Genomic DNA, 16,765 nt, shown 5'->3' with positions numbered 1-16,765 from the left:
ACACCCGGGGCACGCCGGGAGGGAAGGGGAAAAACGGTCAGGAAAGCACTTCCGCCCGCCCTCCGCCGGCCGCGCCCCCTGCCGGCCGGGCGGGGTGGCGGCAGGCGACGGGGCCGCTCCCGCCGGCGGCGCCCCCGCGTCGCGGCGCCCCCCACGCCAGTGGCGCTTCCCTACTACAGCGCCCCTGCGTTACGGCGCCCGCCACGGGGCGGCCCCCAGCCGCGGCCCCGTGCCATCCAGGCGCCCCCTTCACCGGGGAAGGGAGCTGGGCGAAGGCGCCCCCAGGGCGAGCGAGGCTCGGGGCCCTCGCCCGGGGCCCCCGCGGAGCGCGGCCGCCTGCCTGCCACTGCTGAGCCCGCGGGGAGGCCYGGGCGCCCGGGAGCTGCAGTGTTTTGTCTGGTACACACGTTTACCGGGTAACAGCTATTGCCTTTCTCTGGAAAGACTGGTGATGGAGTTGAGGCTGAATCTGTTTACAAAATAGTTTAAAATGGTTTGTCTAATGCTATTTTATTCCCTCCRGTGTCAAAGGGATGTAGGCATTAATAGGCAATGGATGTCTCCTTCTGTAGGTTGTCAGTCTGTCTCCCCGTAGGTCAGGGCAAATGTCTTCTACAAGTGTTTCTTTTTCACCTTCTCTATGATAACTTCCCTCCTCATAGAGATTTCTACCTTTCTGACTTTACTGATATAACACACAGAATCATTCTGAACTTAAAGAAATTATTAGCTAGGCCTAAAAATGATTAGCTTATCTTTAGGTCTGTATTAATTCTGTGTAGGAGGAGCTAATACATAGGCCTGATAGCAAGTTTCTAGGACTCTGTACTAACATTTTGTTAAAAAATTATCCTTGCTTTAGATGCTGTTATTCATTTACTTTGTAGTTACTGATTGAATCTATCTGTGCTCAGAAAAATCATTAAATATACAATACTGAAATTTTATATATATACATTATCATATATATACAGTACATCTGTACMTGTGTGTATATATAAAAATATCTATATAAAAGTATACTTTTTTATATATATAATTGCTTGTAGATGTTTAAATAGCTATCTAGGTAGTTCCATCTGTGAACAGTGGGATGAGAAGGAAAATTTATTAACACACTTATTTATTTTACAATTTTTTGGTGTCTTAGAGCTTTTGCCCAAGAAGGCTGCACATTGGATTTGCCTGTGGTTTGCCAACCACACTCACCTGGCAAGAGGATATTGCTGACCCTATGGATTCTTCTTTAAAGTGTTCAGGGAAGGAAGAAAAGCACGTTTGGTTAACAGAACTACTTTCTTGGAAAACGTGGTGGAGGAAGAGAAGTGCTTTCACGGAGGAAAGGGAAAGAAAGTGTCTTTTTCCCCAAAACTTTCACCTCAAATAACAGAGTGCGTCAACAGTGAGGAAGCAGCCTCTGATTGCTTGTCTGACTCTCCCAAATGAAAAAAGGGCTGTGGTCTCYGATGCTAAAGGTTCTGTAGGAGGGGAAAGCTCATTACCGCTGCCTCCACTTGTTTTTCTCAAGCACTCGGCTGAGGATAAAGACAAATCTTCTTTGATAATTTTGTTATGGTCAGGTAACACTAGTAATTTCATCCCCAGCCAAGAAATTTCCTCATAGATGGGAAAGAAATGGAATGTATGTGAAGACACTAATTGTTGCTCTGAAGAAAAAAAAGCACTGAAARTAAAAAACTATAATTAGATTACAAAGCAGATGCCTCAGAAGTCTAATGATGTTAAAATTTGCCAAAACACACTTAGTTCTGATCAGTGTCCTGATGACACTTATAACCTTGATGTGGCCACCACCATAACCTCCTGATCTCTGCAGGCTTTGTTAGTTAAACAGCAGCTGATGATGATTTTGGTTGCTGTTATTTCCTATTCCTTTCTCACTGCACTGGTGAGTCGACAACTCCTGCACTGTGGTACTGCCTCTTCACATAATTCTGCCTTATTGGACTCTGAGTCAATGTACTTTGGTGCCTGATAGCAAACAGCTTGAGCCATGTGTCCCCTAATGTATGGATTATTACTGTTTATATAAGCATGTATTGCCAAAGGTGTGAGACAGCCTCCCTCCCACTTCTCCCTGCCACCTGTTTCAGCACAGCAGCATTCCCCGCTTGACATGATGGGCTACAGTTCTGTATCACATATCAGAAAAGAAGAAACTTGAGCCATACAATACAAGGTACATATCAGTAGGCTCATAGGTTCCTACTGAGGCAGCCTAATTCCACCCACATGGTGCTTCCTATGAGCTAGCTCAGGCCCTCAGACATACCTGACCTATAGAGACTGCTAGCATCAAGGACTTAGATTGAATCAGGGCTGTCTGAATATGGCCCAGACTGTTCTTCCTCATCCAGAAAATCAGCCTACACATCCTTTTTATTGCTTCAGGTATATTTTTATTGTATTGTTTTGCAGGTATTCCTCTCGTTCCTACCTATCTGTGCCCCTGCAAAGAAAGTATCCTGCTATAGCTTGCTTGTGTCTCCAAGCTCTGGTGTGCAACACTTCAGGATTTGCTACCTGTACACCCATGTACTCCAGGTTTTTGTGCACTTTTGTTCTCATGTTCCTCAGATGAGGKGAAACTCCTCCACATAGGCATCCTTGATCTATTGATCCCTCCAACTGCATTTTTCAGGATGAGGAGTCCTACACCACAATATGGTATTAGGAAAACTTAGACCTCACACCTATGCCAATGTGAATGAAACCAGCACTCTGTTACTACATCTATATTGCTAAATAAAACAGGGACAAGGAGCAAGTTTTAATGCTGGGCTACTGATTGTTCGTAATAATTATTAATTAACGAGTTTCTCGTAGAGTTCTGGCTAGTGCCAACTAGCATCAGCAAGGCAATACCTAGCATCCAGAGAATGCCTAGCATGCACACCAAGGACGTTATATCTAGGTCTCTTCCTACTATGCTGTCTTCCAACACTATCCTAGCAGGTTCTGCATCCTTAGAGCGCTCCTCGATGTCCTGCCATGCCCCAAGGCATGTAACACATCTCTCCGATTTCGTACTATACAAATAGCACATTTATGGGCTGCAATAGAGTTCACACATTATATCATACCTTTGGAAATATAAAAAAAAGACACAAAAATTATAGCTATATATTACAGCCGCATTGCAGCACATAAAACCTAGAGAAGACTCAGAGCACAAACACTATGTAGAGTGGATATGGCTAGTCCAACCACATGGTCCCTAGCCCTTTGGTTTCTGCGGTGGGTTTTTTGAATTACAGACAAGGCCTGTGTGGCCCACATCCAGGAATTATACTCATCTTTCTTCTGCATGCCTTCAAGCATGGCTAGGTCTAGCATGACCCTGCTACAGCAGATGAAATGAAATTGTGAAAAGCAGCTGATGGGAGCTCATGCTGACTGTCAAAACCTCCAAAATGAACAAGAAGTTTTCTCAGGAGGCCTGTCTTCCCCCCAGACAGACCATATTTCCTGAATACTGGAAGGAAGAGTACAGACAACAGAGGTTAGGAGGAGGGCAGCATGGGAAGAGGGTTATATTCATTTTTATTTTTTCCCCCCACAAAGTCAGTTCCTCTGTAAACAGCTGTGCCAATTTCTGACCACTGTCAATATGTCAGTTCTGCTTCTGAAAATCACAAGCCTACTTTGAGTTAGAGTACACACCTTCCAGGCATGTTACTGTGGGCAGCTCTCCATTGGCATTGACAGCTGGTGCACTTTACAGCAATGAATATGGAGTTGACAATGCACTTCCCTTCCCATCACCCACCCCGCRGCAGTGTCACATTGGACATCTCTGTAATGGAAAGATTAAAAGAAACCTCGTTGAAAATAGATGTGAAAGAATTGACTTTATGTTTAGACAGTGCCTAGGGCTCCAGTGGGATGGGTTTTGAGGGGTGGAGTGCAAAGGGAGTGGTTGAAACTCCATCTCCTCTCCCTCTTTGACAGACCAGTGTGAGGCTATTGGCTTAGTGGTGGCATTTGACCTTACCTTTCTGTGTCTGGTTGGGAGACTCCCCCAAGTTTGGAGTGTCTGTACATGGAATATGAAGAGGATGATGATATTTCCTTTGCAAAATGGATGAGCAGTTTCTGGGGCCACAACTTAATTGATGAGAATGAGAAAGAGGGTAGAGGCCATAAGAAACGCCAGACACGATTCTTTAGTGAAAGGAGAGCCTCCCTTCCGGTAAGAACTGTGTGCAACTTTCTATGTGTATGCATGCGTGCATTCTATGCATGGATGTAAGTGCCATCTCCAGGGGTCTGACCCTACACTCTATGAGGTGGAGTGTGGTACACCTTGCTGATTAAGTGTAGTTCCTGCTGGCAGCAGCAAGTGTCAGAGTAAGGCCTCAGACACTGTTAGAATAAAAGGAAACTAACAAACTCCAAGATAAGGGAAGATGGGACCAGAAATTAAAGGAGGAAGCTCTCATAACAGCAGAAGTCCTAGCTACAGATTATGATGTTGTTGTCCCTGCTAAGTAAGAACTAACAGAGATCAAAACACTTTAGAAACTTGGCATATGTAAGCATTGTCTTCCATGAGTCTGTTTACATGTGTAAAACTACATAAGGTCTTATGTCTTCATAGGATTTGGACCTAATTCTGCAACTATACTGCCTCCAGTAGGCTCCACACTTTACTCCCTGGAATTTAGCTGTTTGCAGTTGTAACTTCTACTTTAAGCCAGAGGATATGGCCCCTTCTAGTTTTAAACATCTGACTCTGAAAATAAGGACAGAACACATAAATAAAGCTCCTTATATGGAAGTAAGATCTTCAGGGAGAAGCAAGTTTTCTCTTCTTCTTTTCCTAGATGAACAAAATAGTTGGGAAGAAAGGAGAGGTTTCCCATGCAGAAGTGTTTTTCAAGACAGCTGAYAACTGTCTAGCTGATTATCAGAATTAAGTTAAACTGAAAGCAGCTGTTCTAGATCTTTGCTTCAAGATTGTTGCTTTTATTTCAGCTCTAAATAAAGGCTGAGGTTCTCCAAACCTCTATTTAGTTTTCAACTGCATCTTACCAAAGATGTTATGTTTCTTTACAAACTACTTTTCACTTACATGCTTAGGTCATCATGACTGCAACAAAGCAATTATTATATATTGCTATTATATTGTGGAGAAATAGCTACTGTTTTCTGAACAGTTTTCTGTTTTGAGGTACTATATTTCACCTTGCCAGTCCTGCACCAGATCTGCCATGTTTTAAGCTGTGTGATTTTTCTGTTTCAACAAACACAGCTAAGAAAAACAAAAAAGACCAAAATCATCCCCTGTCTATTTGGATTTGAGGACAGGTTGGAAAGGTAACCTTCATCCATCAGTTTTGAACTGATTGGCCACATTTATTTTTTTCTTATATTTTACAATATAACTGCTCACAGATTGCAGGGTAGACCTTGAGCTAGAGCTTTGCTAATGGATTCTATCAGAATGCCTGAAAAGAGACATTTATTAATGTTTTTAATTTATTAGTGTTACTATATTTCAATTTTGTCCTTCTGAGAACAATGCATAGGGGATGTCTTTAGACCCCGGTAAAAACTGAAGCGTGAGAATGTATGTCAGATCACGTTCTGTTCAGCAAGTTGCTGACCATATCTTCATTTATGTGTGTATGTATGTGTGAATGTACATCTACTTTAATTTTAAACATGTTCTTATATCTAGTTTGTTCAAAAGCTGCTTAAATAATTTGCTAAGTATAGCTGCAYCTCTGAACCAGCACCTTGTTCTTTAATTTTGTTAGTTTAGAGAAAGAGAAGACTGATTTTCTAGGGACAATGCTATTCAGTCAGTTAAAGTTAACCTGTAAATTTAATTGTGTCTGCTCTTTGCATTAGTGCTCCACGTAAGTTTGTCTTGGTCCAGCTGTATTATACAAGRGAGATACTTTAACTGCTTTATTTCTCAGTGTCAGAAATTTCCTGGGGGAATGAGAAGGGGAGATTTGTTTGCAGATTTTACCATGAATTTTGATATGTAACATCTTTTMTTTGGAAATCTCTAACTAGCTGCTGAGGAACAGCATTCAAACATGTTATCTTAAACCAACTCTATAAATTATACCAACAGGGGCACTAGTAATTCATTAGGAAACATCTTCTTCAGAAAATTTCCTTGTTCTGAACAACTTGCTTTTGCACCTGGATGTAATTGCATGTTTTACACAATTATTACACATCATAACTACTGTGACATTCAAAATACTTATGAATGTTAGTTATTAAATATCACCTTCATTTTATCAGACCAGTGCTATGAATCAGGGGGAGGGTATTACCATAATTGAGATCAGACTGCATCTCTTTTGTAAGTTAATACATTGTCAGTGGATCACAGTATATTCCTTCTGCTCTGTCAGCATTGTAAATGAAGATGTAGCTATCCTTATTAAAATCGAAACACCACAGTCTGACTGACACAGCTGTTGGCAAAAGTGTGCAGATACAATTGTACTGCCAAAACAGCACTGCCAGCACACMCTATCTCATTTCCCAGGGCTGGTATGCAGTATATCAGCAATAGGTTAGTTCAGCCAGCAAGAACCTTGTCTGAACAAAGACCATTTTGGCATTACATAGCAAAATTCAAGCATCAGACCAAAGGGTGTTTTGCATAACTCTGTAAACTGCTTTCAACTCCAGATTGATATGTTGGTCTTCACTGCAGTTTTTCYTGTGCTGTAGTGGAATTCAAGTCACTGTTATCACTCCAAAAATGATGGTAGTGGTATCCTGTCATTGTGAAGCCTCCCAAAATATGGAAAAACTTTTGTAGAAGAACTCCCTCTGTGGTGTGCTTTACAGAAATTAACAACAATTTTATTTTTTTCCAGGATCTTAGCATACCTCACAAACATTACTAAGATGAGCTTCACAAAATGCTTTTGAGTTGCTATTGTCATTTCCATTTTGCAGAGAGAAACACAAAATGCTCCCCCCAAAAAATTCAAAGTTGCATATGTTGCTGTGGGCCAACCCTGAATGTGAAAAATGCYTTTGGAGTACCAAGTCATCTATTTTCAACTCCTTTAGTTAACTCACTGCCTACCACAAACTTTACATACAGTGAACTATGATTCCCTTTTTGAAGTGCCTAACTATGACTTTTCTTGTCACATTCTAGCTAACCTYAGTCAGTTCAGTTCAGGACAGTTTCTTCTCTCCTAAACTCTCTGTTTTGGGAAAATACAGGAGGCAGAAGAGCAGTGCTCAAGTTCTACAGCCCTTTAGATGTACCTGCCTTCAAGTAGACATTGCTACTCAATAGAAATCTGGTAAGAAACAGCTAAGGATGAGAGCAGAAGCAGTGACTGCTTTGTAGTTGCTGACACTTAATCTAAAAAATAGTCAAAGTGAATACTGGCCAGGGTATCAGTTGAAGCCTAGGCCAAAACATTTTTAAGGAATAAACACTTGGCTATAAGGTTTTGGGAAGGAAGGAAGGTCTAGGGCAGAATGTGAATGCCAAATGTTCTAAAATATTCCTAAAGTACAGGGTTCACTATGCAAACTTCAGCAGACAGTGAGCACTCACAGTGACCCACTGAAGACTAATTTTCTCACTGACAGCTGTGTGATCCCTGAGACCTAGCTGAAAGGATGGAAGCAATTATCATATTCTCCAACACAGAAAGAGGAAAATAGGTAATTTATATTAACATTAATTTCTTGAGGTTTTTGTTTGTACTTTTTTGCATTGTTTGTTTTAGATAAGCAATTAGCAAACAATCTGCTACCTATTGTGTGACTAGATACACTAAGGATGYCTGGCATTTTTTATTTCTTGTTGTATAGGGAGGGATCTATCATTCGTCCTTTCCCAAGCCTTTTCCCCTATTGTATCTCTTCCCCACTCGTCCTTCAGTTTACGAACTATTCAAAGGCCTTCAGGCAGCAAAGGAAGGGAATTTGTGGAGAGTCAGCAGCCATAGGCACGAGGCAGCTGCTGGGGCAAGGAGAGGACCAGAAATGGGAGCTGTGCTCAGAGACATTTGGCCAAGGAAGGCAGTGGCAGTGGACAGACAACAACGTGCAGGTACAGAGAGAATCTCCAGCTGCCAGCAGCTGCTGAGGCTCTGGATAAGGAAACAGATTAAASCAGCCCTCAGACTATTCTTTTTTACAGTGGTACCAAGCAATCCATTCAGCACCAAGTATATGTATTAAATGCATGTATCAAAATTAAGAAGCAGGAAGAAAACCACATGGATTGTATCTRAAGTCAGCGTTGGATCTGCTGTATTACTGGGCTTCATTTTATTACTTTCAGTTCTCCATAGAGTCCATTTTAAACAAAAGATAAAACACAAATAATAAGCCACAAAATGTTCATACTCGAGCAGTTGTGTTAAGGCTCCTTTTCTATCTAGGGTTACATGTATAATGCAGCAACATGCTGACATGCATGAGCACAATTACCACTCTACCTACAGTGATATGCATCATACAAAGATACTGTGAGCAGATGCACAGCCACAGTAATACAATTACCTAGATTTATGTGTGTAACTTTACCTTTAGTCCACTGAGGCACATAYGCATTTTGGAGGATGGCCCATTCCTTTCCTGATCTTTGTTGCCATGTCAGTATGTGAACTACAGTCTCTCTGTCAAGTGCTTAACTATAATTCTGTTTGTGAATGGAAATTAAAAAGCAATATTTTAGTAAAATAAAACATTTACAGATACTGCAAAACAGAATTGATAGAATACCATCCTTAGTTTTACCTGCCCTGTTTTTTGTTCAAACCCTCTAAGAACAAATACTGGTGATTTTTAGTGTGAGACAGTTTGGAGTCCCAGGAAATAATATATGTTGATGCCATTAAAATGATATGAAAGACATTTACCGTGTTCAGCTTGACATAGCGTATGTACTCCTGTCCCTCARCCATGATGTGATTGTTTTGCTGTTTTTTAAACCACAATACAATATGACCTTACAGAAATTAAGCCACATTGATTGKTTTKGAACAGTATGCTTCRAAGTAAAAAAAGTATAGCAGAAATCTTTACCGCTACTCTCAGAGGCTGTCATGATACTGCTTACTGAAGCAAGCTTGTACCTGAAAATAAAATTGAACTAATAYAGTATGATCTGAACAGTCCTCAGTATTAGGTGCTTCTGTCAGGTATAAAACTTACTTAAAAGAACCAAGAGATGCAGATGTCGGTRAAAATGGGAAGTACAAACTAGTTAATAGCAAGATATATAGACCCAAGAAAAATATATTCTCAGTTGCTGCCAAGGGCTGCAGGCASGAACTTATAAAGAGGGAGACAAATGTACCTATATGGAATAGCAGTATTTTGCTGGAAGATGCACAATGCTACCAGGTGTAGATTTACTGGTGATCTAACACCTCTCATTAAACCTGCCTAACATGATGTAGTCACCACCATGTGGGTGTACTATTCAGAGAAGTGCTGCACAAATCCTTGCTGTGCTGATACATTTATAATAGCATCTGGACTAGAGTAAAAGCAAATGTATATGGGAGAATATTTTAGATCTCTTATAGTCTTAGGGTTTTAGATTCATGTGACCCCTATACAAAAATGGTTTAGTTTATCACTGTTGTTTGTAGTAAACAAATAAATAAACATTTACAGTAATAGCACTCCCAGTAGCCAGAATATTAGAACATTTTAAAAGCCCTGCTGCTGTGAGGAGATTCACAGGTGTGACACATCAAACCCACTCAGACTCCAAGAGCAAGAGCCATTTTGGAGAAAGAAGAGGTTTTGAATTGCCCAAACTGTGTTAGCATGAGTCAAGCATCTGATGTAGGGCTTGAGTAAATGGCTGCAGCCTGGGAAAGACTCCAAAAAGACCCCAAAACCTTCACTGTGGAGACCTGAGGAAAGTGAGCATTGCAGTGTCTCCTGCACAACTCTACAGCTGTTTTCTAGCGTACAGAAAAAGACGAGAAAAAGGACYAGCACATGGCCTAGGGTCTAGCCATGCCACCTCTAAAGCAAAAAGTTCAGGCATCATTAAGTGTCTTCTTCCTTGCTGGCTACAAAACAGTCTCAYTGGATGGGAAGGGGAATATGCTCACCCCATTTCTTGTCTAACGTACAACCCCACACTCTGAGGGTAAGGTTTTCTCCAGGCTCTTCTTAGAAAGCATTTCTGGATGTGCAGGGTAGCCCTTCAACTCTGATAAACAGTCATAAATCCCCTGAAATGAGAAGAGCTACTGAGGGTTACTCAGTAGCTGAAGACTTAGCACCAGGCTTATAAAAAGGGTGTATCTATCTAAAGCATCTAYATAACAGTTGAATACCTACAGTGTCCCAATCTGACACCTAGGATATACCTGAAAATGAGATCCCTATCTGTCCTTCACAGCTTTCACCATCTGCTGCTTAACCAATGTTCAGCCTCTTTCCAGAGAGGCAGCAAATGCTGGCAGGGTTTGGAGCACATCTGGCTCTGTGATGACCCTCTTACTCATCTCTTGCTACAGATCTGTCTACTTCTAAAACCATCATGACTCCACAGGACAGAGCAATTCTGTATCACCTTAATCTTCTTTACAAACATTTACATATGCTGATGCATGAAACACTGCTGACGCTGATGCATGAAACACAGCTGATGCAGATCAATAGCTTTTATTGACATACCAGGCCAGGGAAAATTGAACCACACAGAAACTAAACAACTCTGTTTACTCCTGTCCCAATTTAGCCCTGTGAATGTTTCTGTGGAAAACCTGTTTCCTACCCGTTTCCTATCCCTCAGCATCCTGAAAGTGTTCCTTCATCAGTTCAGGATAAAAGTACCCAAGGCATCATCATAAAATCTAGAGCCAAACAGTAGAGCATCTTGTCTGCATGTAAGCYGTACTGCAAATTAGACTTAACTGCWTTAGAAATAGTCCCTGTTGCACTTTAGTGAACTTGRAYATCTGATCATAGAATYATAGAATCAGTAAGGTTGGAAGGGACCTCTGGAGATCATCTAGTCCAACCTCCCCACYCAGCAGGCAAAAGACCTCATCCTACAGTGGTCAAACTCAGCATCTGGCTCATCTGTCCACAAAAGGTAGGTCCTTGCTTTTCAAGATTCCTGCTTAGAATCAGTCACAATATGGGATGCTGGATTTTTTTTAGGTTCTTAAAYATCCCWGTTCCTTTTAGTGTTAGTGGACATTAAGAGGAACCAGTACTCTTTATATCTGAAATACTTATGTGGGTGGCAAATCTCAGATGCTCAAAAACTGGAATAAAAGCAAATTCTGCTTGCTGCCTCTGGAAAACAAGCTCTCGACAGTGTGATTCTCCTACACATGTGAGGAAAGGTACAGGAGTCTGGGCAAGGTCCTTCACTGTGCACCACTGTTCAGAGAGCACTCTGTAGCAGAGAGAATCTGYCCTGTGTGCTTTACTTCTGTACTCAATACTCAACAGAGACCTCTTTTGTTGCAGGCCAAGCTTTCCTCCCTCCATACAACAAGACTTCATGCCTCTACCAAAGTCTCTTCTTCAGGGCATCTCAAGGGCTGCAAGGGGTTTCAAGAAGACCAAGATGTCAAATGCCACTGCCACAAGAGGGCCAGCAGAACACCTTCAACTGACAGCTCATGCCCAGAGACAAGATCAAACTCTMTCCAGGAATTTGCGGAGTCCTTTGAGAAGCAGCTGCATTTCAGAAGCAAACGTTCAGTTTCTTTGGTAGGTAGCAACCAATAGCAGCYTTAAGATCAAACAAACAAACAAAACAAAACAAAACCACAGGCTGAGTTCATCCCTAGTGTAATTCCTGTTGCTTTGCTGAAGGCAGAGCAGAAATAAACTTGAAATAGACTTTCTTAAATGATACGGCCTGTACAGTAGAGCAAACAAGCTTAAAATGGCTGTATCATTAGAATGAGCATTTTTGATGTAATGTTGCCCTCTATACTTATTCCTAAATGTGTATCTCCAAAATGAGACACTGCTCTGGCTATGGCAGTAAGATGTTTTCAAGATTTCTTCAGCTGTGCCAATAAAATGTGACATTATCAAAATAGTGTATCTTCACTTTTACCATGAGATCCAGCCTCCCTTTTCACTGTTGCTGACTGGTTTAACCATATATGGTGTCATCAGTAGGACTGCCAGACACTGTGTCTGAGAGGCTTCTCCTTTACTTCYTGGGACTCTGTCCATCAGCCTCTTGATTGTCATGTCACCACACACCTGCAGCAGCAGTAGCTGCTGCAAGTGGTTGAACACATTTTCACTGGAAGTGCATGCAGCATGCATTTGCTGTCCTCTTCTTCTCCCTGTTGTTCTGTCCTGAAGCAAGAGCATTTTCTGTATGGTTTGTGTTGATGAAGTAGCCAGTAACAACCTTTTGTCTTTCACAATTTAAAATATTTTTATTATGATGATATACTCTACCTAGTGTTTCATAAAATGGAAGGGTAGTAAACCCTAACTCCTTTCCAAGTATCAGAAGAACACTGCCAAATTCAGTCACCTTCTTGGAAAAGCTGTGTTTGAATAACACCTAACTTTAGTGTTGAATAACACATAACATTATTAGCCCCTAACAGCCACAGAGAGAAGTATCTTCTCTTTTCAGTTTATCAACTCTGACAGTTTCATACAGAGAAGCAATTTTCAGCTCTCCGCAGATGCTCCATGCAGCAACAAGAGCGAAAACAACCTCTTTTCAATAGCAGCATCATTGCATGATCAGTCCTTGCACAGTGACTCCACAATTACAGTCCTTGCAGGCCCAGTCCTCTAAGAATATGTGAATCACAGTGATGACAACTCTTACCAGGCAATTGTTACAATTTTATGTGTGTCCTCTAATCTTCTTTCTACCCTTTAGGAAATACTCAGAACTTATTTCATTTGGACCTTCACATTGCCTCATTTGCCATCCCTCACCAGTAGTAGTCTGGTTTACTTATCATTTCTCAAAAGTGCCCGCAGCTAGAAAGTCTGTGAACATGTAAAAATTGCATGATAGGTATACTGAGTATAATGTACTATGTATGATTTTGGTTCCAGGTAAAAACATGGATGCTGGCACCCTCCTGTGATCCTCAGTGAGGTGTACCAGGCTGTATTTTAATCTATCTTTCAAGTAGAAAAATTGCTCATCATTCCCTCCGTTACCACTGAAGCTTGTGAGGTGTGAAGGACTTTAGGACCCTGAAGGACAGAACGATAGCCATTAGAGATCCCAAAGGGAGTTTGGGAGTGGACTTAAACCTGGATCTCTAAATTARGTGTTGAAAATTCACTACTTTTATGTTCAGAGTTCCGCAGGTGTAGTTCAAACCACACTTTACATGACTACATAGGTTAAAAGAAGTCAGGGAGGAAGATAATTCATTTAATCTCTTTCCTTCTGTGTTGCTTCTCTTCAGTGGCTTTGGGGACACTTAAGCACTTGCTTTCAGTGACGTCTTTGCCGCTAGCACTGAAAAGCCTTCAGGCACATGAAGATGGATCATGTGAAAGGACATAAATACGATGTCTGGGCTGAAATTTCAGACCCATTCCCTTCTTCCCTTCCAATCTCCCTTCCCCCTCAAACCTTCCAGGTGAATGACCTCACCTACTGTACATACAGTATAATCAAAGCATGTAGCCCCTTGCTGAGCTTTAGGGTGATTGGTTGGGGCCTTGAACTTGAGCCCATCATCTTAAAGCTGATCTAGTAGAGGTAGGTAACTGAGTATTTTAATATATATGATTACAGAAATAAAATTATGAAATTCTGTTGTTCATGTGGGAGTYGCTTCTAATTCCCTGCTATTTTTCTCCTGTCTTTCAGCAACCTGAAGGCATGAAGGAGAGAAGTGAAAGAGAAAGACTGCTTTCACCAAAGAGCAGTTCCCACAAGAAAATGAGAGGGAAATCAGAGCCAGGGAGAGTGCAGAAAGAAGATGAAGGTCCAGGGCTTGCACTTGCAAATCACAATGAACAGTTTCCATCACAAGCCAGCATTGAAAAAGGCTATTTTTGTCCAGGCAGCTAGAAATGCTTTGGGATAATGAATGTTAACACTCTCACTGAAGAGCAGAGTAAGCATTCTTATTTTGTTTTGACTCGAAGAGGCCTATTAGCTAGAAGAAATCCCGCACTGTAAAATAAAATTCAAAAACACCATCGACACCATGTTACTACCTTCCTGTCTTTATTTTTGCCACTCCAGATGTGATCCCTGTCACAGAGGTGGATGTCTAGAGCAAAGATCCAGGTATAGGATTAAATCACCTTAGAGGATTTTAGGTAAGCTTAGCATTTCAGCAGAAACAGTAGTGGATGTGTTCATTTAAGAGGAGAACATGTATGTACTACAAAGCTGTGCAATTTTAACCTCACTGCATTGACTACCAAATGACTTAGCTTCTTTTGTTGCCTTCCCCCTCTACAATTACTACTTTATAACCCTGAATCATAGCTCTACATCTGTAGTTTTGCCTCATCAAAATCTGAGCATTACCCAAAGCTATCCAGTAAAAACAAAACAGATTTGCTGTCTCACACTTCTATATTTTAAGAGGTTTTTAAGAGGTTCTTGTTAGTTGCTACAGATTCAAGGGGAGGGGCTGCAACTCTACTTGTTCTCTTTCCTATAACTGGGGCCAAACCAAGGGAATTAGAATCAGCTCTGCCTGTGGTAAGCAGGGCTTAGGGAAACTCTGTTTCCTCTGGCTGAAGATCTCCTGAACTCAGGTATAAATCCCATCAACTGTAAATAAGATTCCTTCTATGCAGAGGAACTGCCTCCCCCCCCCCCCCCCCACACACAGCTCCTCAACATCCAAGTCTTTCCTGCAGAAATAATCTGCCCGCTTTGGGAACAATTTTTCCAGGCCTTGTCTCAAGAAAGCCTGTTTTGAGTAATACAGTTAGAGAAGAGTGAAGACTGGTGACATTATGAGCAAGAGTCAAAGTTTGCAGGGTATTCTGCATGTGACTTTCTGTAATTAACAAAGATTCTATTTTATTTTAGAGCCTTAACTTTGAATGTTCAACCTTTTAAATACTTAAGCCATATTTAAAACTTTGTAGCACTTATCTCCATTTCAGGATTTTTCTGTTTTAGGCAGCGTTTTTAAGATTATATGAGAAAGTCATCAATCCCTTGTTTATGCTTGTAAACCGTTTTTTGCCAATAACATGTATTATAAATTAATAAATATAACTGAAAAATGTTATTTTTATGCATGGTTTCTGTCTTTCCCAATCCAGAAGAAAATCCAGATTGGATTTTCCTAAGTTTTCCCTTTAGCCAAAACTTCCACGTATGTGACATGCCTTTTATAATTCTCCTTTGAAGACTGCATTACAATAGACTTGGACAGAAAGGGACAACAGCCAGCTAAGCTTGAATCCCTCAGATAAAACCACTCACTACTGGCTTACATCTTTTCATGTAGCAGCTTCCTCTCCCATTTCACAAGAGTTGAATACTTTAGCAGGCGCTCTGAGTATCAGCACCCCTTCCTGTTCTTCAGCCACCTTAACTGAACAGGCTCTGCTACAAAAAGCTTGTATTCATGAGGCTCTGAAGAGCAACAGATGCAAAACAAACACACTTGTTTTTCACTACACTTAATGAAAAGAAGACACCAGAAAGAGCTAAGACAGATTCCCCCCCCCCCCATGCCCACTTAAAGTTATGATCTCCAGCAAAGCACAGGTGAGCCTTGCTGCCTCCAAGACCACTGGGCRACTATGCTGCTCAGGTTATGTGCTCTCTACAAGCAGCACCCATAGCACTGAACCTTCTTCTCTCAAATGGGAGTATTTCTAAGTGTTTATATCCTTTTCGCATTGGCTTGCCACCCTGTGACTCTGGAAACAGAATTTTTCAAACTGTGGCCCAGACACTGTTCTCTTTAAATCACTAAAAAATGTTTACTCAGAAGTGTTTCCCCCATTTCATATCACACTCAATCAGACCATCAACTCTTTCCAATTTAATCTCATGTAGTCTGGTAGAATAGGATTGCTTTGAAAGACTGAAACATGCATGATATAAATGAAAACATTCTACACAGAAATTAAAAATAATTCCGTAACTAATCAGGGATTAGGGAAGGAAAGTAATAATCAAAGAGGAATTTGACTGGGAGAGCAGGGCTGATACTTCTGATTTCACAAGTAGCCAGAAACACTCTAGGRGATCTTCATTTTCACAGTAGGTCACTAGTTCAGTCATGATTGACATTAAAAATAGTCACTGACTTTACTCCCATCCTCAATTCCAAAAGCTTTTGGGGTTGCTGTGAGAATTTGCTATACCTATGCGCATTCCTATGCAAACAGTATTTGCTCTTTCTGATCTAAGAGTGGGATTGCTACAAATTGCTTCAGAATCCAAACCTTAGCATGCAGGAGATCCATCATCAGGCAGCAATGCAACAGGAATTGAGAAATACGTTTTCCAAAATGCTCATTAACAACTGATGTTGAAAAACTGAATGAGTTTTACAACAGCAGGTAACTAGCAGGCTGCTGAATCAGGTTGCCTGCTTCCTCTATGGGCCAGCTGACATTACTTACAGGCCCATGCACATTATAAACTTGCCCTGGCTCACAGGGACCTGTAAGCTGCAAAAATACTTCTCTCTGTGGATCCTTCCCAYCACTTCATGCTAGCTAGTAAGTGTTCCTGTGGGAAATAAGGGCAAGAATATATACAAACATTTCAAGCAAGATCCACTTACCGCATTATTTTCTAAGACAGCTAAGAACAGAAATT

The 16,765-nt window shown here is 41.2% G+C and overlaps 1 protein-coding gene across 1 annotated transcript; it reads left to right on the top strand.

Moving 5' to 3' along the window:
• The first annotated feature begins 170 nt into the window (after positions 1 to 170).
• Positions 171 to 15,135, top strand: LNP1 (leukemia NUP98 fusion partner 1). Its single transcript, XM_085319803.1, has 4 exons — positions 171 to 416; positions 1,151 to 4,213; positions 11,476 to 11,721; positions 13,826 to 15,135. Exons 2-4 carry the CDS (start codon positions 4,064 to 4,066, stop codon positions 14,027 to 14,029), a joined length of 600 nt encoding a protein of 199 aa, XP_085175929.1. The 5' UTR covers positions 171 to 416; positions 1,151 to 4,063; the 3' UTR covers positions 14,030 to 15,135.
• Positions 15,136 to 16,765: the final 1,630 nt, after the last annotated feature.

The sequence above is a fragment of the Rhea americana genome, unplaced genomic scaffold (assembly GCF_003343005.1).
Source record: "Rhea americana isolate MKP2758 unplaced genomic scaffold, rheAme1 scaffold_118, whole genome shotgun sequence".
Classification (NCBI taxonomy): Eukaryota; Metazoa; Chordata; class Aves; order Rheiformes; family Rheidae; genus Rhea; species Rhea americana.
The sequence above is the reverse complement of the archived record's forward strand: the minus strand, read 5'-3'. Positions and strand labels throughout refer to the sequence as shown.